We start from the raw sequence: 25,921 nt of genomic DNA on the forward strand, positions 1-25,921 counted from the left end.
CACAAATGTTCTCTCACTCCTTCTACATCTGCAGTTATTTTCTTGCTTGCCAGATTACTTTGTCCTTGAGCATATTCAGCCTAATCATCATTAATTGTAACTGACCTGTATGGGAATTCTAGCTTATGGCTAATCCTCCAAAAAATAACATCTAGAAGTCCTGGGCTGGATTTCATTTTCTTACATAACAAGAAATACAAACCTCACCCTTCTGTTGCTGCAGGATTTCTAAATGGTCTTTTGTGGCTTATATTGTATTAGAAGTGTGATAAATCAATTAAATGGTCTTTCAGCATGGAAGAGGAATCTTGGCCCCACTGAAATTATTGGGAGTATTGTTTTGGAATTCAGTCCCGTTGCTTTTTCAGCTCAAACTGCAAGATGTACTAATGTTTTCAAAGACCTTTTCCTTTTTTTCATTTCTTGTCATTAGTCCTTTAAGAATCCAAAATGTTTGTCAAAAAGGCCACTTAGTGGGAACTGGGTGAGAAAAGAACCAGGAAACAGCTCATTGAACCATGAACTGGATCACCATGAGATCAAAACTGTAACTGTTGAGTGAAAAACTGCATTTGGATAAAATTATCCAAGCTACTCTTTGATCCAATCAGGGGATTCAGACCTGGTTTGGGTCCAGTTCTAGCAAATACAGAGTTCAAATGTTTTTGAATGGAGTGGCCTTTTGCCTCTAAGATACCCTTGAACCTGAAACACTGGAACAGAATGCACACAATTGTAAACAAAGGCTGCAAATCTTCATGACTTTGGTTAGTTAAACCTGGTCTTGCCATTTGGGTTGCTCAGGATGATGTCTATAACAGACACTATAAATGTACAGCTTCTTCCCAGCCCTCCTGGGAGGGCTTCCTTTTCTTCTGTTTATTGAGATGCCTTTCATGACATACGTTTGGAGCTTTAATTCACAGAAGGCTCAGAATAGAGGAAATTGTACTTGAGAGCACAAAGCAAAAAGGATATATATCCTAATTTTGAGGAAAGTGTGAAAAAACACTGGACTTGACAGGAGGCTAAAAGCTTTCAGATATCTTTTGTACTCATCCTACGCTATTCTAAGTGTATTGTCAGAGGGAAGCTGAAAATTTTAAAATATTGTTAGGCCTCCAATGTATGATTTTTTTTTTTTTTTTGGCTGGGTTTTTTGTCTTGTTAGGTAGAAGCTGTTTGCTACAGAACCTGATATATGTCACTCTACACATTTTTTCCTCTTTCTCTGTTTCTCTCTGAGAAATGGGTGATACTCTACAGATCCCAGCCCAGTGTCTGTGGGTGGCCAGTGTAGATATGTAATGCTGCAGAAGTTCACACCCTGAACTGTTTCTTGGCATTCTGTGGTCACGAGCTGAGGGGGGAATAATCTCAGTTTATTAACCTGATGTTAAAAACCTGAAATGTGAAACCTGATGTCAAAATCCAGTTATTAGAAGACAGTCTGTTTTGTTGCCCTCTAATTTGGACTGACTTCTCAGGCTGGTCTCAGTGGTTGGTACGCAGCTCTCACTGTCTGCTCTGCACTGCCCGAGCTTTCTTTTGATTTGTAAAGCATCTGGCACAGGATTTCTCCCTTGGTGGATGTATCATCTCGTTAGATCTGCCATGAGTCATGTGGGAATCCCAAATGCACGGGGGTGGGTGGGTGGTTGGAATTAATACTGAAAGAAGGGAGGCTCAACATTAAAATAATGTATGTGCACATTCTGACCTCTCCTGGGTCACGATCTGGCACAGCACCTTTGTACTCCTTGCCTGTCCTTCTGGTGTGATAAGCTTTTGGGAAGGAAAAGGAGTTCACAGGAGTGGCTAGCATGAGGAAAGTAGGGTGTGATGATTGCCAGGGGAGCTACGAGAAAGAAGGAAAGAAGGGAGCTTAGCTGAGCAGCAGTGTGGGATATTGCCACCCTCTGGATGCTGCATCAGGCAGGCCAAGGACTAGCATGGCATGGAGACAGAGATGTGCAGCTCCTCTCCATGTGTGACACAGCTCAGGCCATATGTAAATGTACATATTAAAAAATGTACATATAAAAACATGGACAAAACACACACACACGTATTTATAGTTATAAAAATCTCCTGTGGTTGTCTGGTCTGGCCTCTAGAAATCACAGTGTTGACAGCTCCTGTTGTTTTACCTGGTAAATACAGTGTTTCCCTCAAACCTGGGACACTCACTCAGCAGAACTACCACAGTGAGGAGTCCTGGCAGTGACAGTGACAGCACGAGGGTTGGTTCTTTTTGAGGGGACAGTGAAAGGAAAACATGCCAAATTCATCACTAGCTCGGGGGACAGAAGCAGTTTGGATTTCTCAGGGCTGTGGGCTGCTGTGGTACCAAACTTCTGTTCAACCTCTGTCCCGTATCTCGCCATTTTTTTAAAATAAGGACAAAGCCAGGAACAACCTCTGCTGCTCTCCCATCTGCCTCTAGCTTGTCCTTTCCCTAATTTAGTTCACACAAGATACGATGCATTCAAAGAATGAAATTTCCTCAAAAATCTTGGATCATTTTGCTTTTTAGACAAGTTCATTCCTTTGAAGAAAGGTTGCTCTGTCCTTGTGTTCTATTCTCTGGGTCAATCAGGAGAGAACAGGACATTTCAGTGCTGAGTCTCCTCCTGGGGATGAGCAGCACCACTAGAGAAATGCCAGAGCAGTTAGGTGTTGAGGGGAGGGAGCAGCAGTGACAGAGGCTGGGATATCCCTGTCTTGAGAGGAAATGTCTGCTGGGAAACAGGGGCTGATGTGGCAGCCAGCACTCTCTGCAAGGCTATCTCAGCAGATAGGACTTTTCAGAGAATTTTTTTTCTTTAAAGACCTGTCCTGTCTCATTATTACTCTCAATACCTGACAGCTGGGGCAGTGGCTGGAAAGAATTAGGCTCCACACAGTCAGTTCTTCCTAGATGAGCTATTCTTGCAGCAGGGGGAAAACAGAATGGTAAGAACAGGATATGTGATATTTGTTTTTCCCCATCTTTGGTGCTGATGGCAGCACTCGAGGCTGGTGGGTAAACTGAGCTAAATTGGCACGTTCTGCTCAGATGCTGCTGACAGCAGGAAAAGCATAACTGTGCTTAATGGAGCCAGGGACTGTGTTAGCCACTCAGGGAGGATGGGGAGAAGCCTTTCCCAGGGGCTGCTGCTCAGTGGATTCCCACTAGGTCCTTCCACGTGTTGGATAGGAGGTAAAATTAAAATACAAGGGGTTTTGTGTTTGTTTTTTATTCCCCTTTCGTCCTTAGCACAGTTTTTTGAGAAGAGTTTTCTATAGGTCCATTTACAGGTTTCTGTTGCATAATATCCAATACACAGTTTAAAACTCCTAAGAATCATGTAATACTTTTCTGTGAAACAGGTTTTACTGGGAATATCTCATGGCTTTTGTTTCCCAAGTCGTGGTCTCACATTGTGTGTTAACTCATTCTTTCTGGTCATAATTTAGTTAGAGGCTGGCAGGTTGACTTTTTGGAGTACATGTGTGTTCTGAAGGCATTCCATGGTGACAAAACAGAGTCCAAGTTATTTAACAAGATCCTGTTAAGATGAATGTACTAAAAAGATTTTTCTTATTTCCTAGTCTGAAACTGAGAGAACATCTTGCATTTTGTGTTAACCACCTTGCTTTGTCTGTTTCTTTTACAGATCTATTTTGTCATACTGTTTACTGTATGTGCCAAATGTTTTAAATTCTTTGCATGGAGTTTGTGTGATGTGCAGTGGGTAAATGACCTTTAGATGTTGCTGTGCAGTCTAAATGTATTTGTTTTATATATTGAATACACACATGTACAGGTTTGTTTGCTCTAGGTGTATTCAATGTCTGCTTCTGCTATGTTTTGGGGAGGATATTCTAGAATAAATCCTCACATAAATGTGCAGAAGATATTTTATCCCTCCATGCAAGGCACCTGCTTCCCCAGCCAGAGGGCCTTGCTCAGCTCTGAGGGTTTCTCCCTCTTTCCTGTCCATTTTCTGGTTTTACTTTTTCACTCTTCTCTTCTGAGCCACCTTTTCCTGACCCCAGAGCTGGTGCTCTCAGAACTGCTGTTACCAGTGGGTAAAGCACGACCCCACTTTTATCTTTTTCCTGCAACCACAAGAATAATGTTCCTCTCCCTTCCCACCTCTCCCACCAGTGCCCACTCAAGCCTGGTTTTCCTGCTGTGCACCTCTCCCACCTGCACACAAAGGGTGTGAAGTAAATGAATTATTGGGCAGCAGCCTTGTGTCCTGGCTCTTTGAGACAGCCCACATGATTTGTCCTTGCTGCCCACCAGGGTTTGACTGGTGCAGCTGGGGACAGACTGGGCACAGTCTGGAGGCTCTGCTGGAATAATTCAGCATTTGATGCATTGCTGGGTATGACCCAGAAATCAGCACTGGGGGAAGCTCCCTCTGTACCACAGCAGGCGTGAGAGGCACGTTTTGAGTGCCATCTGTTGGGGGAGGTGAGACAGGGAAACCTTACAAATATGATTGCGTGCCAAAAGAATCTGAGAAACCTATAATTCAAATAGAAATGAGAGCAAGTTTTGATGTATAAGATGCCAAGCCAGTCAGTTACTGAACAACTGGAAAGGCAATGGTTGAGTGGGCTGAAGGGAAGGTCCCTGTGGATTGAAAAATGTCCTTGGCAAACAGAAGGGATGCATCTGCTGAAGAGTCCAAGGATCAGGGATACCCTGCCAGTTTAGGAGAGAAGAAAAAAAAGGGGTCTAGAAAGGAGCTTTTAGGGTTTAAAATGTAACACAGTGTGGTAATGTAGAACTTCTAATAGGCTGTATGTAGATTCTATAGGATTTGTGTCTTTTACTGGTTGGATGTTGTAAATTAGCATATTCAGTACAAAAAAAGTGTTGTACCCAGAACTCAGGGGTCTCTCAAGCTCAGGCCTTCAGTTGTGACTGGCAGCTTTAGGCTGGCTCTTCTCACCCACCACCCAGGATTGCTGTAATTCCATCTCTGCAATAAAACAGCAGCTTTACTAAGAGCTGCCTGGGAGTCCCATATCTCTTGTCGAGGTTCTTAGAGCCCTCCTTGGTGTGTTTGGTGACTTTTGAGCCATTTACTCGCTGGTTTTGTGGCACTGCCGGCTGTCCCTGGTCCGGGTGACAGAGCTGGGTGTGCAGGGCTCCTGCCGGTCTTCTGCTGCCACCTTGTGACATCCTTGCACTGGAACAGGGGGTTGTCCCAGCAGAGCCCACCTTTGCTCAGGGCTGCTTTTACCCAGCGTTTTGGCACCTGAAACTGGTGGTGGGAATGACTCTGTAAATTGTACATACATTTTAGAGCTTCAGAGGTGCCTTTGAGCTGGATGGGTGGCAGCTGGAGTTCCTCCAGTGAGCTCCCTTGGCAAATCCTGCACTCCAGTGAACTGCCTGGGTCTCTGCTTGCAAGGGCTTGAGGAATAAACTGTGCGTGCCCTTTGATGGGATTGCTGTGGGACTCAGCATCCGAGGCCATCCCAGAATATTAAAGGCACTGAGGAGAACCATTTAAAGGAATGGCTGTCATTGCCTTGTTCTAAAGGCACGAATGCCAGAGCAGCCACGGTGAAAGTAAATTGGAACTGGAGAGCCCCTGCTGAGGCTGGGGAATCCCCAGGAATCCAGCCAGGCTGGTTATTAATCATTTCAACCCCTGGAGCTGCTTGCATGTATTTTACTTTTAACTAGAAGTGTAGAGCCTGGGATGAGATGTGGAACAATGCAACGTGGATGAGACTTGAGGAAGTTTGATGAAAATATTCCTTGACCCAGAATACAAATAGATGCACATGCTCCCCATCCCACTCCCCCCCAACGTGAAATGCTTTACAAATTTGTTCAGGGATGGAATTTTTTCAAATTATTGAGAGATTTGACAGAAGTTGTATGAGATCTTCTTGAGTCTTCCTCCCTGGAAACGTCACAATATTTTGCTATTTACAGAGTAGAAAATAATGATGAAATGTCAGGTACCAGTTAGTGTAATAACAGCTGGTAGATACTGATCCAGCAGTGACCCTGCCTGAACATGGGCAGGGTTTGCACTGATGGGTTTTTTGGAGCTCAAATTTAAACTGTTAGTGCTCTCCAAAAACACGTGTAAGGGAGGCTTTGTGGCTGAGCTCCAAACCTGGCCCAGTCTGAGTCTCAACTCAGAGAAACTTTATTAAATTTGCTGTCTGTCTCAGGAGATACAAACTTTCTCTTGTGTGGGAGATGTGAGGATGGCACAGGTTTTTGTGCATATCAACCCCTTCCATGAGATCAACTCCTTCTCTTTCCTTCTTTCTGTGTTGTTCATTTATTCTCTTCTTACGTATGAGGCACTGAAGGAATGTGTAGGATGCAAACATTCATGCAGGAAATATATCCACTTTTGTGCATATATAACATAATAGGCTTCTATCTATAAAACCTTTGTGTGTGTCTGTGAAATTTCTGTTGGAATGTATCTCTTTCAGATTGACTTTTTTGACATTTAAAATGACATTTCAGGCTGGCCTTACACAGGCTAGCTCTTTATTAACTTTCAACTTAAAGCTTTTGTTCCTCTCTTTTCCAGATAGAGGAGCGAACAGAATTTTTGAACAAATCTGCTCAAAAGAGGTAAAGCATTGAAACAGTAAGTTCAGTTCAAACAGCAGTGTTTAAGTGGAGGGAATAATAATTCTTTCATTCTTGCCTTTTTTTTTTTCCTCTCTTCCTGTAGTGGTATGAAGCCCACCCAGACAACAGCAGTTGTCTCAAAGATTGACAGCAGGCTTGAGCAATACACTAGTGCAATTGAGGTAAGTTAATTCCAGTAAATGGATCTAATGGCTTTGGGGCTTTAATCAGCCTTTGTTTTGCTGTTCAAGAATTGCAGGGGTTTTTTTTGATCACAAACTCTTCTTTAATGTGACTTCAAGAACAAACTGCTTGAGGCACATCTGTAACCAACATCTAGAGATGTCTCTAAACAAAACCTCAGATCTGTGTGTTCCCTCCATGGTGCAGTTTACTCTGTTTTGTAGGCTTGCAGTAGCTTTGGAGGGTTCAGGCAGCATCTTGAGTGACATTCACATCCTCTGCTTGGCTGATGAGAGAGCAGAATTTGACCCCAGGAGATTTTGACAACTGTGCCTAAGAGCCAGAACTGAGGGCTTTTCCTGTCCATAGTCCAGGGTAAAGTAGGAGATTGATACCACTGTACCCAGCTGCCATCTGACTTAAAATATTTCCTTTGCTGAGTTTCTGACTTGTCCACAAGTTGCCAAATCTGACTTGCCTTGCAGTTAGAGGCAAAGCATCACTCAATTACAGGTTCTTAGTCTCATCAAATCTATGATATATAAAATGTGCAAGAATTTTGAAAAGAAGAAAGAGGACAAATTTGGCCTGGTGTTTTTTAGTAACCATGCAGAGGACACATTTCCACCAAAAACCACCCCAAAGCTCCCACCCAATTCTCCACTCTTTGAAAGAACCCTTTGTTTCTGTAATTGCTGAGATTTACCCCTGGAGTGCTGAGGTTCAGTTGTCTGGGGCAGATGGAGCAGAGTCTGATGCTCAGTGACAGAGCAGCCTCTGCAAAAGGGTTTCCCTAGCTCAGTCCCTAAAGGAGCCAGGCTTCCAGGATCCAGGGAATAACTCAGATTTTAAGGGCTTGGAGCAGTTGTGTGCAGGGTTAAGGTTTGCCATGGGTTATAGAAAGGTAATAAAAATAAGTGAGTGCCATTTTCACAGCTGTATCAAGGGTGCAGCTACAAATGAAAAAGGGGAGAGAGTCTCCGTGGCACTTCTTGAGCTGGGCACTCCTCATGATCAGTGCTAGAACCACACAGAGCTGCTGCATTCCCCAGAGCCAAACCACCCTGCAAATCCAGCTCTTGGTGCCAAACACTTTAATTTATCACCTGTGAAAAGCTTAGCATTAATTTAGAAATTACCAGCCACAGATCCCAGATTTTGCACACTTACACACACTTGGAATTTGGCCCTTGCCCTGCAAAAATCTTCCAAGTATGTTCTAAAACACAACCAAAATAATTTAGTTCTTTATGAGCCTAAATGTAGCTCCTAATGAAGGCCCTTTAGGCTGCCCATTAGTTCAGCAAGAATCAGGGCAGAAAATGCTGTCGAGGTGATAAACTGGGAATGTGGGAAGGAGCAGGAGGAGGTGGCTGAGGGGTGGGGAGGGTAAGGATGAGGAACCAGAATGTTCCTGATTTTTCCCCAGGGCACAAAGGCTTCCAGACCAGCTAAAGCTTCTGACCTCCACGTTCCGGCCGAGGGTGTCCGTAACATCAAGAGCATGTGGGAGAAAGGGAATGTTTTCTCCTCACCTTCTGGGACAGGAACACCAAATAAGGTGTGTGTTTCCTTGAACCTGGTGGTTATAGAGAATTATGCTCTGGAGCTGACCTTGCTTTTGTGTTCCTGTGAGTCAGCCTGGTGAAGAATGTTCCAAAAGGATCCTGAGGACCTCAGAAATCCACAAGATGGTGTGGCTGCAGTGTTGGGTATAATGGAAGAATTCAGTGACCTACTGAGCTCAGTTATGAGACATTCCAGAGCCACATCAGATATCTTAGAAAAATACATCTGGGTCATTCAAGCAGAGTACAAAGAGATTCTCTGAGTAGGGCAGAATTCTTTTGGGGAGGAGGAGAGATTTGAATAGGCAGGATAGCAATGATATTTTCTAGCTAATTCATAGAAGTGTTTGTGAGACCTTTATCTTTTCTATGTAAATATTTAAGGCAACATTTTCTTTCTATAAATTGATGTGAGATGCTGAGCATTCATCATGGGCAAAAAGATGAGCCATGGATTGAAGTGGGTTATTACAGACAGTAATTAAATTTTAGTAATTTGTTCTAGCCTTTTAAAGGTTTAATGTTTTAAATTTTAAGCCACTTCTCTGTTGTGTACTTTTTGAAAATAATTATCAAGAGAAAAAAAGTAGATTTGAACAGATGTCTCTTCTATTAAGCTAAAGATTTTTGGAGTTTGGGCTTGTGGTAGAAAGAGCATGTTTATGTCTGACATTTATTACTGGGGTGGCAGTGAAGTGGAGATGTTTTTGTCAGTCCATGTATAGAATTTTTGAAAACTAGAGGGCAGCAGCACTGTGTAGTAGGGACAGTTCCTTCAGAGCACACAGGATGTCTCTGAGCAAGCTCAGTGAGGATCTCTCTGTTAAACTCAGGCTTGGCTTTGCTTTTCAGTCTAAACCATGGTAAACAGAGCAAGAGCCATTCTGAAAGCCCTGACTGGATTTTATCCTTTTGCAGGAAACCGCTGGGCTGAAGGTTGGTGTCTCCAGTCGTATCAACGAGTGGTTGACCAAAACCCCAGAGAGCAACAAATCCCCTGCTCCAAAACCTTCTGTAAGTAACCTTGGGACAGCCAAGGTGGGTTCTCTCCTGGGGAACAGGGTGCTGCCTCCACCAGCTGAGGGCCTTTGGAGGAACTCTGCCTTGTGTCCTCCTGGAAGCTCACAGAGGCTCTCTAGTCAGAAAATGGGGAGGGGAAACAGGGCAGTTCCCACCTTAAAGCTCAGGGAAGCACTCCTCTGGTAGAGGAGGACTTGAATTTACCATCTGTGAAAGGCTTAGCATTAATTTAGAAATTACAGCCACAGATCCCAGATTTTGCACACTTACACACACTTGGAGTTTGGCCATTGGCCTGTAAAAATCTTCCAAGTATGTTCTAAAACACAACTGAAATAATTTAGTTTTTTATGAGCCTAAATGTAGCTCCTAATGAAGGCCCTTTAGGCTGCCCATTAGTTCAGCAAGAATCAGAGCAGAAAATGCTGTCGAGGTAATAAACTGGAAATGTGGGAAGGGTCAGGAAGGGTAAGGATGAGGAACCAGAATGTAAATGTCCATATTGGAGAATCCTTTTTGATGTTAATGATTCAGCTCCAGGATTTTGTTAAAGAACTGGTTTCTTCCTATGTCCTGGTGCAGTGTTTTTGTGCCACTTCACCTGCCCTTTATAAAAAGTGCAGCCTGAAAAACACTTTATCCATGCACACTCCTATTTGTCCTGTGGAGGAGTTTGAAATTCGCAGCATTGTCCACTATAGAATCTGCCTCCAGATTTTTCTCTCTTTCTTTAAAGTTGCATCTTTTAGATAATGTAAAACTAATCTCTGGTTTTTCCCTCAGCCAACTGTTTCTATCTGTCTTAATTTCCCTCTTTCTCAATAGATTGTTCTTTCTTCTTTCAATGTCTCTGCTTGAAGGAACGCGCCCTCCTCCTATCCTTCTTCTTTGGGGGTCTGTTTGCTAAGTTGGTCAGGTAAACCTGTTTATAATTGACTATGAAGGTTTATATACATCTGTAATGTGTGATTTTGACTTCTTCTTAGTCAGGATAAATGGAAGGGAAGCCTAGAATTTCTTATTTAGCAAATAAGTTCTCACCCCGTCACATTCTGCCAAAATAAAGAAACATTCAGAGTTTTTGTGATCACTAAGACTCTTGAGGGGTTTGGAAGAATATTGAATTCAAGGCAGAGCCAAGATTTCAGTTTTATGGTGACCCACAATCACAGATCCCAGATTAATTCAGGAAATGGATTTGTGATGATGTCCACAGCAGGAGGTTCTGTGATGAGGTCAGAGTTGGTTGCTTCCTTCCTTCCTCTGGTACTGCTGCACTCCCTTTTAAAAGTGCAGAATTGGCTTCAAGTTTTAATCATCAGCAACCCTGCGTGCCTGCAAATCATGATCAGTTCTAGAGGATCTCTGCTGGAATCTTATTTCCATTCATCACTGAGCATTTTACAGGTAGAAATTCTCATGTGCAGAAAATTTACCTCCCTACGTACCAAATCCTGGAGGCCATGCAGGACTTGAATAATTCCTGAAAAGGAAAATACTTAGATCCAAAATTGTTTGAGTCTCTTGTTTGCCATGCTCAGAGGTAGATTCCAATCCATCTGCCCAGCAGATTTCATTTTCATTTGCAGCCCTCCTTTTCCCCAAGAAGCTAATTGACATTTTCAGGGAGTTCTGATGGAAGTTTCCATAATACACTCATTTGCTGAGAATACCCACTATTTTTAATGACTGCCTCATCTGTTTTGGGTTTTTTTTTCTGGCACACATCCTAAGGTTGCAAAGGATGCAATGGGATTGAAATGGGTGTGAAGGACTGCAGTGATAAGTGCTGAAATCTGTATTTGAACATGCAGAGTAGCATCTGCTTTTCTGTTGTATCAAAAGTCCAACTCTATTTTTTACACAGTTTTTTAAATGAAATATTTTGATTTTGATCTAAAATAACCAAGACAAGCTGCTTTTGAATTCCTCCCTAGCAGAAATACTGTCCGTGAAAAAATGTGGGTTTTTCCTGCAAAAACTGTGGGGTTTTTTGTAAAAATCTGATGGTGCAGTAACTCTTCACTGCACTCCCTAGTTTATCATACTGAGTTAAGACAATTCTGTGCCATATGAAATAGATGCAACAGGATTGTTCTTGTCTTAAACTTGGATATGTGTGGAGTTATTTTGTGAAATATAATTCTTTATAACTGATAGACAATATAACATTTACCTCTGGTGGATGTTCCTCAACTTCTCTTGTGAGGAAGTTGCATTCCAACCTTTTCTTTAACAATGAAAATAAACCTGAACTAATGTTGGTTTCTGTTCTCTGACATTAAAAATGCAGGATTTAAGACCAGGAGATGTATCTGGCAAACGTAACCTCTGGGAGAAGCAGTCAGTGGAGAAGCCAGCTGCTTCTTCAAAGGTAATAACACTTCTGGGCAGTGCTTAGAGGACAATATTCTGTTAGTAATCCACCTTTTGATCTATAAAACAAAGTACAATGAGGTTCAGAAAGCAGTGTGTCACTTTTATATCCATGTTTGGTAGAGCTATGTGATGTGTGGGCATCTGTCCTTTGCAGGGAGTTGATTTCTTTTCCTATTATAAACAGCAATGTTCTTTTATATGGGATTTAATAGTGGCTTTTTGCTTTTTCAAACAGGTATCAGCTACAGGGAAAAAATCAGAGACTAATGGTAAGTAATGCCATAATGCATACACTGCACCTGTTTCTATAGTTTAATAAATACCATTACATATATATAAAATAATCCTATTATACATATAATGTTAACATACACTGTTATATGTATATTTTATAAAATAATGCATACAATATTTGATGATATACATGCAATAATACAATGCAAATATTGTAATGCCTGTTACTGTATAGAAACATTGCCACATTTTTGCATAGGTGTGGCTGTGTTTTAAAATCCTGCAGCTGTTCCCATTGATGCCAAAAATCCCTTTTTGCCTTTGCCTTTCAAAAACTCTATTACAATATCATTGAAACTCAAATGGCTGAGAAACTGCATTTGCTGGAGGTGTGCACTGGTGTCTTTTCAAGGCAAAAATAGTTATGCTATTGTCATTTTGAAACCACTGGTTGAGGAAACACAACCTGGTTTCACAGAAAGAAATCAAAATAGCCGTGTCTTAAGCTTTTAATTTTTATTTTAACCCAAAGCACTCTAGATAAACCCAGTTAAACTACTTGTATGGCTAAGAACCATTGGGGGAAAATGGAAGTTTACTGACCAGTTTAATAGCTTTAAGGATGCTTTAAAACATCCCTCAATTCTTTAGTAAGAATGAAATGATCAAATATAGAAAAACTCTTGGTTTTCTACACTTTAATGTGTGCACACACCCATTTTTAATGGTTTTATGTAAAGCCAGAGGTGTGGTACAACTGTGAACTTTTCTTTTTAGCTGAGAATCGTGCAAAGCAGAATTGTTTTGCTTCTCTTGTCCTTTTTTAACCCAAAGTGTTGGGAGAGGGGTTTTTGGGCTGGCTCAGTGTTGGTGCAGCCCTTCTCCCATGGAAGGAGTTCTCCTCCCACAGGAGCAGCCCCAGCAGAGGGGTTTGGCCGCTGCTGAGCCTCTCCTCAGGGGCTGAAATCCTCATTTTTGTCCTCCTCAGAGCAATCCCAGCACACGAGCAGAGCAGCACCCAGCTCGTGTCCTGCCTTCTTACATGTTAACCTAAAGAGCTGTGCCTTTTCTGTTCTGGAGATGTGGTTGGGTCATTTCAAGCCATATTTAATCTGCCTCTTTCTCAGCAGGTTTGAGACAATTTGAGAAAGAACCGTAGAAGGCCGCTAAAGACGCTGGACCAATCAATTTGGGGGAAAAAAAAAAAAAAGGAAAAAGTGCTAAATTGTTCTTTTTATATTTATGTTTATTTACCAAAATGTCTTTTTTGCATTATCCCAGTTAAAACCATGTATATTAGCACTGTATTTAATAATCAGTCTAGACTTTCATCAGAATAGTACTGCCTTTGCACAAGAGCCTTTATTCCTAAAGAAACCCATGCTGTGAAATATGTAGACTCTCCTACTGACAGTCATAAATGTGTATCTGAACAGTGATTTCAGCTGCCATTAGAGGTCAACCCAAAACGCATGTAAAGTAAAGTTGCTTGGGAAAGGTGTGCAGTAAACCTATAAAAACAATGGTTACTTTTGTAATACAGAAGTCTTTTTCTTTCTGCACTTTAGACTAAGGCATGGAAGAAATATCTTTAGTTGACAATGTAATATTTTCTGTAAGTTGCCCATGTCATGAGAGACACTGCATCAATGACGTGTTTTAATTTTTTTTTTTGTTGTTTTGTACTTTTTTAAGTATCAATTTTTCCATTCTAGTTTAAGTTAATACCTAAATTTGGATGATTATGTTAGCTGACAGCGGTACTGATATTTCTTTTTGTTGTTAGTGACTAGTAATTGAATGCAATCTAGAATATATATATACACACATAGCTTTACAAAGTTTAGCCTGAAGGCACTACTAATGGTAGAATGCTTTAATATGTGCTAGAGTATTATATTTAGCAATAAACATACATAATTAGCCAATATCACAGCTTAAAAAAAATAAAGACAAAATCACACACTTCTCTATAGTAAGATTTCATAATTGTCATTAAAGGTATGGTGAGATAAGTATTAAAAAAATTTAAATGTCAGTTGCCCAGTAATGGGTAATTAAAAAGAAAGTATAGTTTTTAAAAGAGGAAAAGGTAAGGGTATAGAGGGTCAAAAATAGGTCACTTGTATAAAACGTTGTAGTTTAATTTATATAAAACTACCATAATTAAAAAGAGAAAAATGTAAACAGAGTTGGAGCTTGTTTCAAATGACTGTACACTAAATCTTGCCATCCATCCGTGCCGTACACCTGGTCCACCGAAAATGAAGTAAACCTCTATCCTGTGATGCTTCTTTTTACCTCCCTCTCCTGAATATCTCATTTACAGGTGTTTTCCCTTGTACATAGTGAATTCCTGGCCATCAGACGTCAGCTTGGTTTGGATTTACATGCCATACAGTTTAGCAGTCACATCCTACAGTGTATGGGTGGCATAAACTGAGCAGCTCGAGCAGCCCCGAGCGTGTTGTTAACAGCTTTGTTGTGCATTAGAACCCCCAGGAGCTCCCTCATCACCACTCCCGTGTCTTAAAGCACCTGGCTGCCTCCTGAAGAAGTGCAATGTTGTATTTCAGCCCAAGGCTGGGCTCCCCTGCGTGGCTGCAACACCTTGTTTACACCTAGAGATGCACCAGGGTATCTGTAGGGGGTGAAGCTGTGCCTGGCCTTGTCCGTGAGTTGTTGTGTCGTTTGTTTGGGGGTTTTGTAAACACTCCTCTGAGTCTTTCAAATGCATCTGAGAGCTGCAATAAAAACGACTTGTTCAAACCACGTGTTCTGAAACTGCATCTGCAATCAGTGGAGTATTTCTATCAGCAGCCCTGTTTGTTAATGAGGAGGGATGGAGTAATGGGACAGGAATTGTGCTAATTGTGTGAGATGAGGTGAAGAACCCCTAAGGATGTCTCTGCTGAATGCCACACACCAGCTTGGCTTTGGCCTAGAACAATCTGTCTGAAAATACTTTACTGTGAGGCTGTCTCAGGGTTTGCTTTGGTGATTTTGAAGAGTTTTTTCCGTGCTTTCCTTAGATGAAGCCAGCCTGTGTCTGAGTGTAATATTCTGGATGCTGCCAGCAGAGTTGCAAAAAAACTAAGCTTATATTTGAGACTCCCAGTCTGATGTTGGAGGCAGCTCTTACATTCTGCTGGCTGGATTTTACTGTGTGTTGTCCTTGCCCATGGATGCTGTCTTCACACAGTTGTCCCCACACAGAAATTCAGTTTCCCCACACAGAATTCAGAGGAAGGGCTGTGTGAGGCAGCAGTTACAGCTCTGTTCTTTAGGTCCTAGCTGGAGCACAATCCTGTTGGGAAGAACTAGCCACAAAGTGATCTGTGTGTCCTGTCCTTGTACAGAAATGATAGAATCTTATTTCTATCTTTATTAATAGAAACTTATTTCCATCTGTATTAAAATCTGTCAAACCCCAAGACTTTAGAAAAACATGCCAAACTGTACAAAACAATTTAAGGATTACGCTGATCAACTTTTGTTGTTAATAAAACTTTATTCATATAAAATTTTAAAGCACTAGAAATAGACTCTGTAGAAATCACAAATATACAAAAAGCATTGTAATTAGAGCATCCTTTGACAGTGAGTCATGAGCCAGTATGACTGACCACACTGGACGTAAGATACAAAAAACTCCATGTAAGTCACTGTTTTTTTTGTTAAACATGTCTCTAATTAAGGAAGACCAGATATAAAGGAAATGAAAAGACATTGTCTTTTCACTACTAATCAAAACCAGACTTCTGCTAAGCATCTTTCCAAAACCCCACCCTTTTTGCTGCATTCTTACACCATTTAGTGGTCTCCTCCTTAAAAAAAGGAGGAAGAAGGAACTGCTCATAATGATTATCAAGTACAGAAGAAGAAAGGAAGATCAAGCTGGAGAGTGCATCTAATCTGGAAGGAGTTTAATGGAGGTCTTGCAGGAACCACCTGCATTTAATATTCTGCTTTGAACGGGTAGTCCTTGTGGTTGATAGCTCTGAAAAGAGAAAGACTTTGTTATTCAAGCAGTGCAGGAATTACCTGGAGCAGCATTTCCCTCCCCCACTGCCCATGCACTCCAGTTCTGAGCTGTCATTAATTAAACTGAACACAGGCTTGTGAGAAAGCCCCTGGAACATCAAAATGCTGAAGGGAACACTCCAAATGAATCTCCTCCTGAAGTTCCAGGACATGCCTTGTTAAAAGTATGAGCTCTCCCTGGTTTTGGTTGTGTATGTTTTCAAGACAGAGGGGAAGAAAATACAGACAGAAATAGGAGGAATGGATAGTAAGGATAATAAGGAACGTACTGGACCACGGGAACTGCCCTCCAGTTCCTGTTAAAGCTGAGGATGACATCCATCTCCTTTTTAGACAGTTCAAAGTCAAACACCTAGCAGGGAAAGAGGAAAAAAAAGCTCTTTTTAGTTAGATTCATGAGTTCATGAATAGTTAGCTACTAAGCATGCTGCATGCACTTAAGACTTGAGGTAGGTATGCATTAAGCATAGTTAAGCAATCTCCTTATTTCTCAGGCAAATAACAACCCTTGAAGTCATCAAGACAGTCCTTTTCTTTCTGAGGTGGTGTTGAGAGCAAGGTCTCACATTTCTGGGTGGCTGAATGCCAACAGCACTGCACTTTGTGTTGTAATGCACACAGAGGACACTTCGGGTGCTCGGGATGTGTCCCAAACACTGGAACTGCAGGGAAATGTTCTGCTATGAGAGGGGGCTACTGGGTATAGCTGCCTCACAGTTAATGATCCAAGAGTTCTTGCCAGGGCTTCACAGGAGAAATAACTCCAAACCCTCTCACCATGGACTGAAAGCAACACAGAGGTCTTATATAAGATGCCACACCTTAGAGCAAACACTCGGCTAACCGTCGCTGCCTCAAAGTGAGGCAAACTCTAACAGGTCTGGTGTTTGCTCACAGCTTGTTCCTTTACACCCCAAGGACTTGTTAAGCTTTTCCCCAAGGGCAAGTCCAAACCTGGGGCTCCCTTTCTGCAGCAGCAGAGCTCAGACAACCCTGGTGTAACCCATTTCTCTCCTAGCAGGAACAAAGTGCTTTTCCCCAGATGGTTTTAGTGCTGAGCCCCAGTGTGCAAATCTCTGAAGTGAACAGAGGGGCTGTGGGTGCCTGTCCTGCACAAAACCAGGCAGCAGCGTGGCCAGAGGGAGCTTCACCTTCATGTTCTCCTCCACACGCTGTGGTTTGTCAGACTTGGGGATGACAATGATGTCCCTCTGCACCAGGAAGCGGAGCAGGACCTGGGGAACAGCAACGAGGAGCATGAGCACCGAGGTACCGAGGAATCTGCTCAAATGCATTTTGTGGATTTTTTATTTCTTTTGTTCTACTGTTTATTCTTCTACGCCCACATTTAGTCTTTGGAAGACTACCAGTTTGCACACAGGACTTTGATACGCCAGGATTTGCTCATGTGTTTGACAGCAGACTGGCAAACTGAAAATTTTTTCTAAAAAATTTTTTAAATTTTTCTCTGTTGTTTCTACATTGTGGCTTTTGCAGGATTTGTTTTGTTTAGTATGATGCTCTGGTTTGTATTATATGAGTGTTCAGACTCAATGAGAATAATGACACTACAGATTGTTTTGGGCTCACAGGTAAGTACCTCACAAAGGTTCAGCTTTTTAAGTCTATAAAAGGAAAAATGTATTTACAGAATTTAAAAGTTTCCCCCCTCAAAAAAGAACTGTTGCATACAATGTTTTCACCCTGCTCTGCCTATTTTAAAATATGATTGTCTTTGATTGCATGTGGACATGTGGCTTTGTTTGAAGTGCAGTTTCTGCACACCCCAGGCAACTGGCAAACTAACAGAGAAGAAAATCTTAAATAATCAAGCAGCTTTCAATAATTCTTTGTAAACACGAGCAGATTGGAGGCAATCACATGTCTCCAAATTACAGGACTCTTCTGAAGAATAACTTAGCTGGAGAAAGGAACAGAAATTCAGGAGGGTGAACACCTGAGGTAAGCATGCACCATTGCTGAGCAGTCCACCCCAAAACTTGGCACCCAAGACCTCCTTCAAAATAGCTGGTAATTTTTATGAATGCTGTTAAGAACTGGGGCAGAATGAAGAGTCAAGTCCAGCCCCATTATGATGCATCCCTAGAGAAAGCAGCATCTGCTGGGACTGGCCTGTAAGACATCAGAGGGGCAGGAACAGCCTGCTCTGACAACTCACCTGGGCAGGGCTCTTATGGTGTCTGGCTGCAATGTCTTTAATCTTGGGGTCGTCCATAAGCGTGGGTTCCCCTGGCTTAGCCCTGTTAAAATATAGAGATAGTGGCAGTAGAAAGGTGACAGCTTACCTGTGTAGGGGCTTTACATCATGGGACATAATCTACACCAACACAACAGAGCTTTTCTCATTTTACTTGTATCATTTACCTAGTTTTCTAATAATAATAGTAATAATAATTTCCATAGTTCAGCTGCTGTTTTGTGCACAGAAAGGCTGCAGTGCTCTCTTACCATGGGCGGTTAGGAGAGCCCAGGGGGCTGTATGCAGTCACAGCAATCCCTTTGGATTTACAGTACTTGAGCAGCTTCTCCTGGGTCAGGTATGGATGACATTCCACCTGCAAGCACAGAAAGATGGGTGATAAAGAGGCAGAGCATTACATGCATTACATTTTAAATCCTCTTGGGTTGCAGAAAACATGAAGACTTGACTTCCAGTATCATGGTTCAAAGCTATCTCATGAAAAAGTTACTAATGTCACAGCACTATCTAGAGGCCTAGAAGAGAACAGAGCTTTCTCATGCTACATATCACCCACAGAAAGGAAAACAAATAGATGAGAAGAGTGTGAAAGTGTTCTCTGTGTGGAATCTGGGAAATGAGCCTTCCTGCAGTACTGCAGGGCAGGGCTGCATCGTCACAGGGGCAGCTCTGAATGCCTGAAGTTGATTTTCTGCTCTGATGCACCCAACCTCTCCCTGCCTCCAAGAGCCTCTCTGATTCCTGAAGAAGTTTGGGGAGTTGATCTGAGCTAACCTAAGGAAGCCAGTTCATGTTGCAAATAGGTGTTTGAGTAAGGCATCTTTGTTGCTTTTATCTTTTTCTGCCCAAGTCAGGATTAAATGCTCCAGACAGTGTTTCTTGTTCGGACTCAGATGTTTATTAATTCTTATCTATGTTACAGTCCACAAGCCATGAGTTCTACAGAACTGGCTAACAAATTAAAAATGGAGCCATCTCTCCATCTCTACAAGGCCTTTTAAGAATAAACAGTCCAATTAAGAAATGACACCTAAATGATTTTTACTTTTAACCCAATATCTAACCACCCATGGCCTGCAATGAGAACTTTTCTACCCAATTATAAAATACCTCCCAGACCCGTGGAGAAGGAGGTGAAAAAGAAGGACTGGCCTCTGCCCTAAAACCTCCATCTTGCTTTGTATATATATTACTGTATTCTAAAACCTCAAACTCTGAGTTTTTCAGCTTGTGACATTACACACTTCTATTCAAACTCCACACCCACAATCCCAGTGCTGTCACTCAATTTTGGGAGCCTTCTCCACGGCCCCAGGTCAATGCAGTGTTTGCTTGGGGGTCAGTGCCTTGTCAGCACAGACAGTCTGGAATTCCCAGTTCCCAGGGTTCCCACAAATCCTGCAAGCAGCAGGAGTTCCCTGGGGATTCTGCTCAGCTGCCACAAGCCATGGCACAACAGAGATGTGTCTGTGCTGCTTCACGTGGCCCTGTGCCAGTGAAACCCACCAGTTTCTGGACACCAGAGCTTCACTGCCAGGCACAGTGACAGGAAAAACGTGTACAGCAGTTAACTTGCACCTGAGCTAGTGTGGGGATTTCCCTGGATCTTTCCCTGGATCTGGAAGAGGTGGGCATTCAGCAGCCTCAGCTGAGTGCCAAGAAGCTGCACGTGGAAGAACAGAAGGTCCCTCAGCTGCTGCCATCGTGTGATTGTGTTCATGAGGTACGTGGTGAGGGTTTGGTGTGTAATTGTACTCGTCAGCCTCCTTTCTGTAACACAGCTGAGTGGTTTATTTGATGTTGGAACAGGAGTAAGTCCAGTGCATCCCTGTACAGCCCCGTGCTGGTGCAGAAATTCACAGTGGGGATTTTGCTGAATGTATTTAAGATTACTCTAAATGTATATTACATATATTATCTATGACCTTTATAGGACTTGTATATTATATTTGTCTATTACATGAATTTAGGTATACTCTAGTTATATATATATATATATACACGCACACATACATTCTAAATATATTTAGGAATACCTCTAAGTGGAAGGCTCCATCCTCATGGAAAGGGGTTGGATCTAGATAATGCTTGAAGTACCTTCTGAGCCTAATCCACTCTGTGATTCTAGACTGCAAAGTTAGCTGAGGAGTGGAAACAAAACTCTCACCTGGTTCATTACAGGCTTGTATTTCAGTCCTGGCTTGTTCAAGATTCTTTCAATCTGCTCATGGTTAAAGTTGGAGACACCAATGGCTTTTACCAGGCCAGCATCCACCAGCTCTTCCATGGCCTAATGAGTAAGAACAGCAAGAATGAGTTGGTGGTGTTATTGTTAAACTACATTATTTTATTTCTCTCAAGCTTGTGGCAAATGAACAAACAGCTCATGCTAGATTAGATGACGTAAAAGTATCTCAGTTAATAAAAGAAAACAGAATCCTAACTGTATGAACACCCAGTAAATTAACAGCCACGCCTAGATTAATCTGAAGGGCTGGTTCTACCATTGTGTGTATCCAAATGTTTTAGGAGCAGCACCTACAGTGCTGATAGCTTCCTTCTCTTTAGCCTTACCACAAACATCCCCTTCTTGCTCCCCAAAAAAGAGATACAAGCAGCTGTCTGAAATACGATTTTGTGTGCCTGTCCCTCATACCCAAACATACCCCTCAATTTCATTTTGCACACAGATCTCTGCTCCATCTTTAGTGCTGACACCTGCTCTGAAGAGCCAATACTGACTTACCTCCCATGTGTCCAGAAAATCCGTGTCACTGGGAATACTGTGGCCCTTGTCATCCAGAGGATGCAGCTCTTCACCAGCCTGGTAAATCAAGGCAGTTAATACACAGAATTTTTAGGTGTTGAATTTCCTACAGTGTCCTAGCACTTTGGACTGCATTTGCAGGCAGGTTGTTTGAAGATAGTGCATCACTAAAAATGATGCATGTCCATGAGTATTCTCTTTTGGATGAGGGCCATATTTTGCAAAATCAGCCCCTGCATGCAAAGACTGTGGGGATTAGTAATAATTGTGTAACTCTTGCAGATCTGGAGAGAAGGGAACAGACACCCCCCTGCCCCCTTATTCTATTTTCTTATTTATTTTACACAAATGTAGACTGGGGGAAGAAACACATTCCTGCTGTGCTGTGTTTAATTTTTCACTGCTGGTGACTCAGACCAAGCCAACATCCCCAAAAATCCTAGATATCCATGCTGTAACCACCATCCTGTGCTGGTTGCCAGAAGACCCACGGGGCTCACACCTACATCTCCTTCCAGAAGGCACAGAAAGCCAGCCCCCTGTGCTAAAACACACCCCTTGGCTTTAGGGACCAAATTCTTGCTGCCACCAAGGGGGCCCCGTGTCCCAGCTGTGTAAGGAAGATGGGCACAGCAGAGATGAGAGAATTCACCGTGTTCCTGGGCAGGGAAAGGGGGAAGGTGTGCACAGCAGCACTACCTTGAAGCCCATGGGGAAGTGCATCAGGTAGAGGTCCAGGTAGTCCAGCTGGAGGGCAGCAAGGCTCTTCTTGAATCCCACCTTGACCAGGGACTTCTCATGGAACGTGTTCCACAGCTGTGGGAAGAGACCAAGCCCCACTGTCACTTCACAGCTCCCACAGGGCACAACAGGGGACAAAAGCTTCTCATTTGGAGCATGGGAGGAAAACTCTCTCCCCATTTAAGTCTGGGCACGCTGAAGATGAGGATGTAACATTTCACAACCATACCACAAAGCTGGCTGTCACGAAGGTGGAGTCAGGATTCCCACTTGTGAGAAGATATTCTCAGATATAAATGTAACACTCTTGGCAAGTGCACCTGGCACAGCAAAGCTGTTAGCGTTACAATTGTTTTTTCCAGCCTGTTGAGCAGCTCATAGATACTTTTTTTCTATCTCTTTTAACTGTCCACATTGAGAACAGTTGTTAATTTCACCTCATTTTTGAAATCAAGATATTTAAATAGAAGAACAAGTATTATTAAATGAAAACATGTTCTTTAACAAAAACAAAGCTTAATTTGGAAAATCTTAGTTATGCTCAAAGTTCTCTGGTTTTGCTGGTGAAAACCCCAAGTCATAAATTGATTAGTTGAACTGTTCTTTTTTGGCAAGGAGCACTTCTGGGACAAGTGGATGAGATAGAAGGAATGAAGAAAACACATATAAAATACTGATTTGATTTCTTCTCCCTTGCAGGATTACCATTTGCACATGTTTGCAAATGCCTTGCTTTTGCAAGTACTGATGAATCCAGACAACTTTCCTGTCTTGTTTGTTTGTTTTGTGGAGTTTTTTGGGGGGGGGGTTGGGTTTTTTTCCCCCTTATCTTTCTGGGGTGTGTCCAATTGAACATCCGGTATAATTGACTTAATCGATGCGAGGGAATTATTAGATCAGTAATAGCCGTGATATCCTTCCTAAGTTGTCAGCAGCTCCTGATAAAGCCAAGCCCAAATTGCAAATACAGGATGGAACTTTTAATACCCAACAAGAAAACCATGAAGTGAATGTCAGAGAAGGGAATGTTACTTTACAGGTGCAACAGGGGCTTCTCTCTCTGCAGGAAAAGCTGAATGCCCCAACAATCTTGCATCCTCGTACCTTAGTGACAATGAAGAGGTCTTCTCGTTTCACAGCTCCCTCCTTGATCTTCTGCTGGATTGCATTCCCTATCTCGTGTTCGTTCTGGTAGAAATAGGCACAGTCGAAGTGGCGGTAGCCGGCGTCGATAGCAAACTTCACCACCTCTTCCACCTTTCCCGGGGGAGCCTGGAAGCGAACAGAGGCCAGCAATGAGCTCTGCTGTGCCCAGCTGCCAGTGACAGCCCCACACGGTGCTCCTGGAGTGAACTGGCACCCGGGCAGAGCCGCGTTCCTTTCTGCAGGGAGCGGGCACGGAGCTGAGGGGTTTGTTTGTGCCAGACCCCAGCTCTGCCGCTGCCCACGGAGCTGAGGGGTTTGTTTGTGCCAGACCCCAGCTCTGCCGCTGCCCACGGAGCTGAGGGGTTTGTTTGTGCCAGACCCCAGCTCTGCCGCTGCCCACGGAGCTGAGGGGTTTGTTTGTGCCAGATCCCAGCTCTGCCGCTGCCCGCGGCGCTGTGTGCGCTCCTCTCCCCTCCCGGCTCCCGGTGCTGCCCGGGGAGTTTGTCCGTGTTCTGAGGGCTGTCATTTCCCCTCATGGCTGCCCGTGCTGCCCGGGCAGTTTCCCCGCGCTGTGTGTGCTCATTTCTCCGCGTTGTGAGGGCTGTCATTTCCCCTCCCCGTGCTGCCCAGGCAATGTCTCCGTGTTGTGAGGGCTGTAATTTCCCCTCCCCGTGCTGCCCAGGCAATGTCTCCGTGTTGTGAGAGCTGTAATTTCCCCTCCCCGTGCTGCCCGGGCAGTGTCTCCGCTCTGTCGTTCCCCTCACGGCTCCCCGTGCTGCCCAGGCAGTGTCTCCGCTCTGTCGTTTCCCCTCACGGCTGCCAGTGTTGCCCGGGCAGTGTCTCTGCTCTGTCGTTTCCCCTCATGGCTCCCCGTGCTGCCCGGGCAGTTTCTCCGTGTTGTGAGGGCTGTAATTTCCCCTCCCCGTGCTGCCCGGGCAGTTTCTCCGCTCTGTCGTTTCCCCTCATGGCTCCCGGTGCTGCCCGGGCAGTTTCGCCACCCCGCCGTGCCCACAGCTTCCCCCTCACACCGCGGACCGGCCCGGGGCTGCCAGCCGCTGCCGCTCGCTCTTTTGGGTCGGTTTCCTTCCCTTCCCCTCTGTTTTCTGGTGGTTTTTATCTGCTTCCTTCCATCTTTTTCAGCCCCTAATTGGTAATTTTTTTGCCTTTTCCCCCTTGCCTGTGGCTCCCCGCGGCCCCCCCGCGCCTGGCCCGGTTACACAAGCGGCGGCCATGGGGCGGGCCGGAGACACCGAGCGCAGGCCGGGCACGGATCTTGCTTTTAGAAGGGCGGCTCCTTCCCTATTTCGTCGTTTTTTAAAACTTTATTTCGCATCTCGGCGTCTCCCGCCGGATCCCCACCCTCCCTTCCCTCGCCGGTACCTGCCAGGTGCCCAGCCCCAGCGCGGGGATCTTCATCTTGTTGCTGAGTTCCACGCAGGGGATGGCCATGCTGCCGGTGTCTGTCTGTCCTTCTATCTATCTGTCCGTCCGTCTGTCCGTCCGTCCGTCGCTCAGAGCCTCCCCAGCGCTGCCCGAGGCCGCTATAAAGGAGCGGAGCTGCCGCGGCCCCGCCCCGCCCGTCCCCGCCCCGTCACAGGGGATGCCCGCGGGCTCGGTGATGCTGCCCGGGGCTCGGTGATGCTGCCGGGGCTCGGTGATGCTGCCCGGGCTCGGTGATGCTGCCGGGGCTCGGTGATGCTGCATTGGGCTCGGTGATGCTGCACTGGGCTCGGTGATGCTGCACTGGGCTCGGTGATGCTGCCCGGGGCTCGGTGATGCTGCACGGGCTCGGTGATGCTGCACGGGGCTCGGTGATGCTGCCCGGGCTCGGTGATGCTGCCGGGGCTCGGTGATGCTGCATTGGGCTCGGTGATGCTGCACTGGGCTCGGTGATGCTGCACGGGCTCGGTGATGCTGCCGGGGCTCGGTGATGCTGCCCGGGCTCGGTGATGCTGCACGGGGCTCGGTGATGCTGCCCGGGCTCGGTGATGCTGCCGGGGCTCGGTGATGCTGCATTGGGCTCGGTGATGCTGCACTGGGCTCGGTGATGCTGCACTGGGCTCGGTGATGCTGCCCGGGGCTCGGTGATGCTGCCCGGGGCTCGGTGATGCTGCCCGGGGCTCGGTGATGCTGCCCGGGCTCGGTGATGCTGCCGGGGCTCGGTGATGCTGCACTGGGCTCGGCGGTGTTTGTGGTTCTTCCTTTGGGGCTGTGGCTCTTTCTTTGGGGATGGACAAGGCGACAGTGAAGGGCTCAGCAGCGGAGCTGATGGTTCTGCCATCGCCGCCCCTGGGAGCGCTCAAATTGTGGCGCTCGGGGACACGGGTTGGTGGCAGACGTGGTGGTGGTGGCTGTCGGGTTCCTGGGGTGTCCTCACTGAAGACAAAGGCGTTGGGTAGTTGAAAAGAAGTCCTTTATTGCGTGGTTAAATCAGTCCCATGAAGGCAAAGTTATTAGAGCCCATTTTAGCAGTATGCAGAAGCCTTCTGACATTAAATTTCTAAGTCCCAAGCAGCAGCAGCAGCCAGAGCAGCAGCAGAGACATCAGTGGTCTGTGTGCCGTGAGTGTCTTATCAGTAGTAACAGCAGTAGCAGCAGCATTGGTGTTTTTTGTGAGTCCTGTGTGTATGTGTTCCCAAAGTAGTGCGTTTTTATTCTATTTTTAGCCAATTAGGTACACAAATTTTCTACATCCTTGCTGGACCCGTCCCAAGTTAAGATTGATGTGCAATGACAAATGCAAATTCTGACTCAAATTCTATGCATGTAGCTCTGTCTGTTCTATCTAGGGGTATCTATCTATCATAGCAAGGTTCATTATTTTCATTATGTCTAGAGTTTATCTATCTTTGCAAAAGGCAATGCCACTAAACTTTAAACTAGGTATTAGGGCTTCTCTTGCTAGCTAATACAGGCACTTAAAAATCCTCTACATTTTTAAAACTAAACCGGCATTTCTACTTCACGTCTGTGTGAATTTATGTATTTTAGTTTTTCTGAAGGTGTCA

The 25,921-nt window shown here is 44.3% G+C and overlaps 2 protein-coding genes across 10 annotated transcripts in view; one reads left to right on the top strand and one right to left on the bottom strand.

The window, feature by feature from the left end:
- Positions 1–14,181, top strand: part of CALD1 (caldesmon 1) — a 145,708-nt gene extending 131,527 nt beyond the window's left edge. For 7 of the 9 annotated variants that reach the window (XM_063395153.1, XM_063395147.1, XM_063395149.1 and 4 more), the window contains 7 exons: positions 6,567–6,610; positions 6,714–6,792; positions 8,223–8,354; positions 9,280–9,375; positions 11,675–11,755; positions 11,996–12,029; positions 13,122–14,181. In XM_063395153.1, the coding sequence (XP_063251223.1) occupies positions 6,567–6,610; positions 6,714–6,792; positions 8,223–8,354; positions 9,280–9,375; positions 11,675–11,755; positions 11,996–12,029; positions 13,122–13,153 (498 nt within the window). In that variant the 3' untranslated portion in view covers positions 13,154–14,181. The remainder of the gene's footprint in view (positions 1–6,566; positions 6,611–6,713; positions 6,793–8,222; positions 8,355–9,279; positions 9,376–11,674; positions 11,756–11,995; positions 12,030–13,121) is intronic. The other 2 variants (XM_063395154.1, XM_063395150.1) reach the window with 1 other exon arrangement.
- A 1,304-nt stretch (positions 14,182–15,485) lies between these two features.
- LOC134549532 (aldo-keto reductase family 1 member B10-like) lies at positions 15,486–24,456 on the bottom strand. The gene is made up of 10 exons (XM_063395155.1): positions 24,294–24,456; positions 22,872–23,039; positions 21,726–21,842; positions 21,006–21,083; positions 20,427–20,549; positions 18,508–18,614; positions 18,218–18,299; positions 17,190–17,273; positions 16,308–16,390; positions 15,486–15,994 (listed from the first exon to the last, which is right to left on the bottom strand). Exons 1-10 carry the CDS (start codon positions 24,360–24,362, stop codon positions 15,952–15,954), a joined length of 954 nt encoding a protein of 317 aa, XP_063251225.1. The 5' UTR covers positions 24,363–24,456; the 3' UTR covers positions 15,486–15,951.
- Between the last annotated feature and the right edge of the window lie 1,465 nt (positions 24,457–25,921).

The sequence above is a fragment of the Prinia subflava genome, chromosome 4 (genome assembly GCF_021018805.1).
Source record: "Prinia subflava isolate CZ2003 ecotype Zambia chromosome 4, Cam_Psub_1.2, whole genome shotgun sequence".
Classification (NCBI taxonomy): domain Eukaryota; kingdom Metazoa; phylum Chordata; class Aves; order Passeriformes; family Cisticolidae; genus Prinia; species Prinia subflava.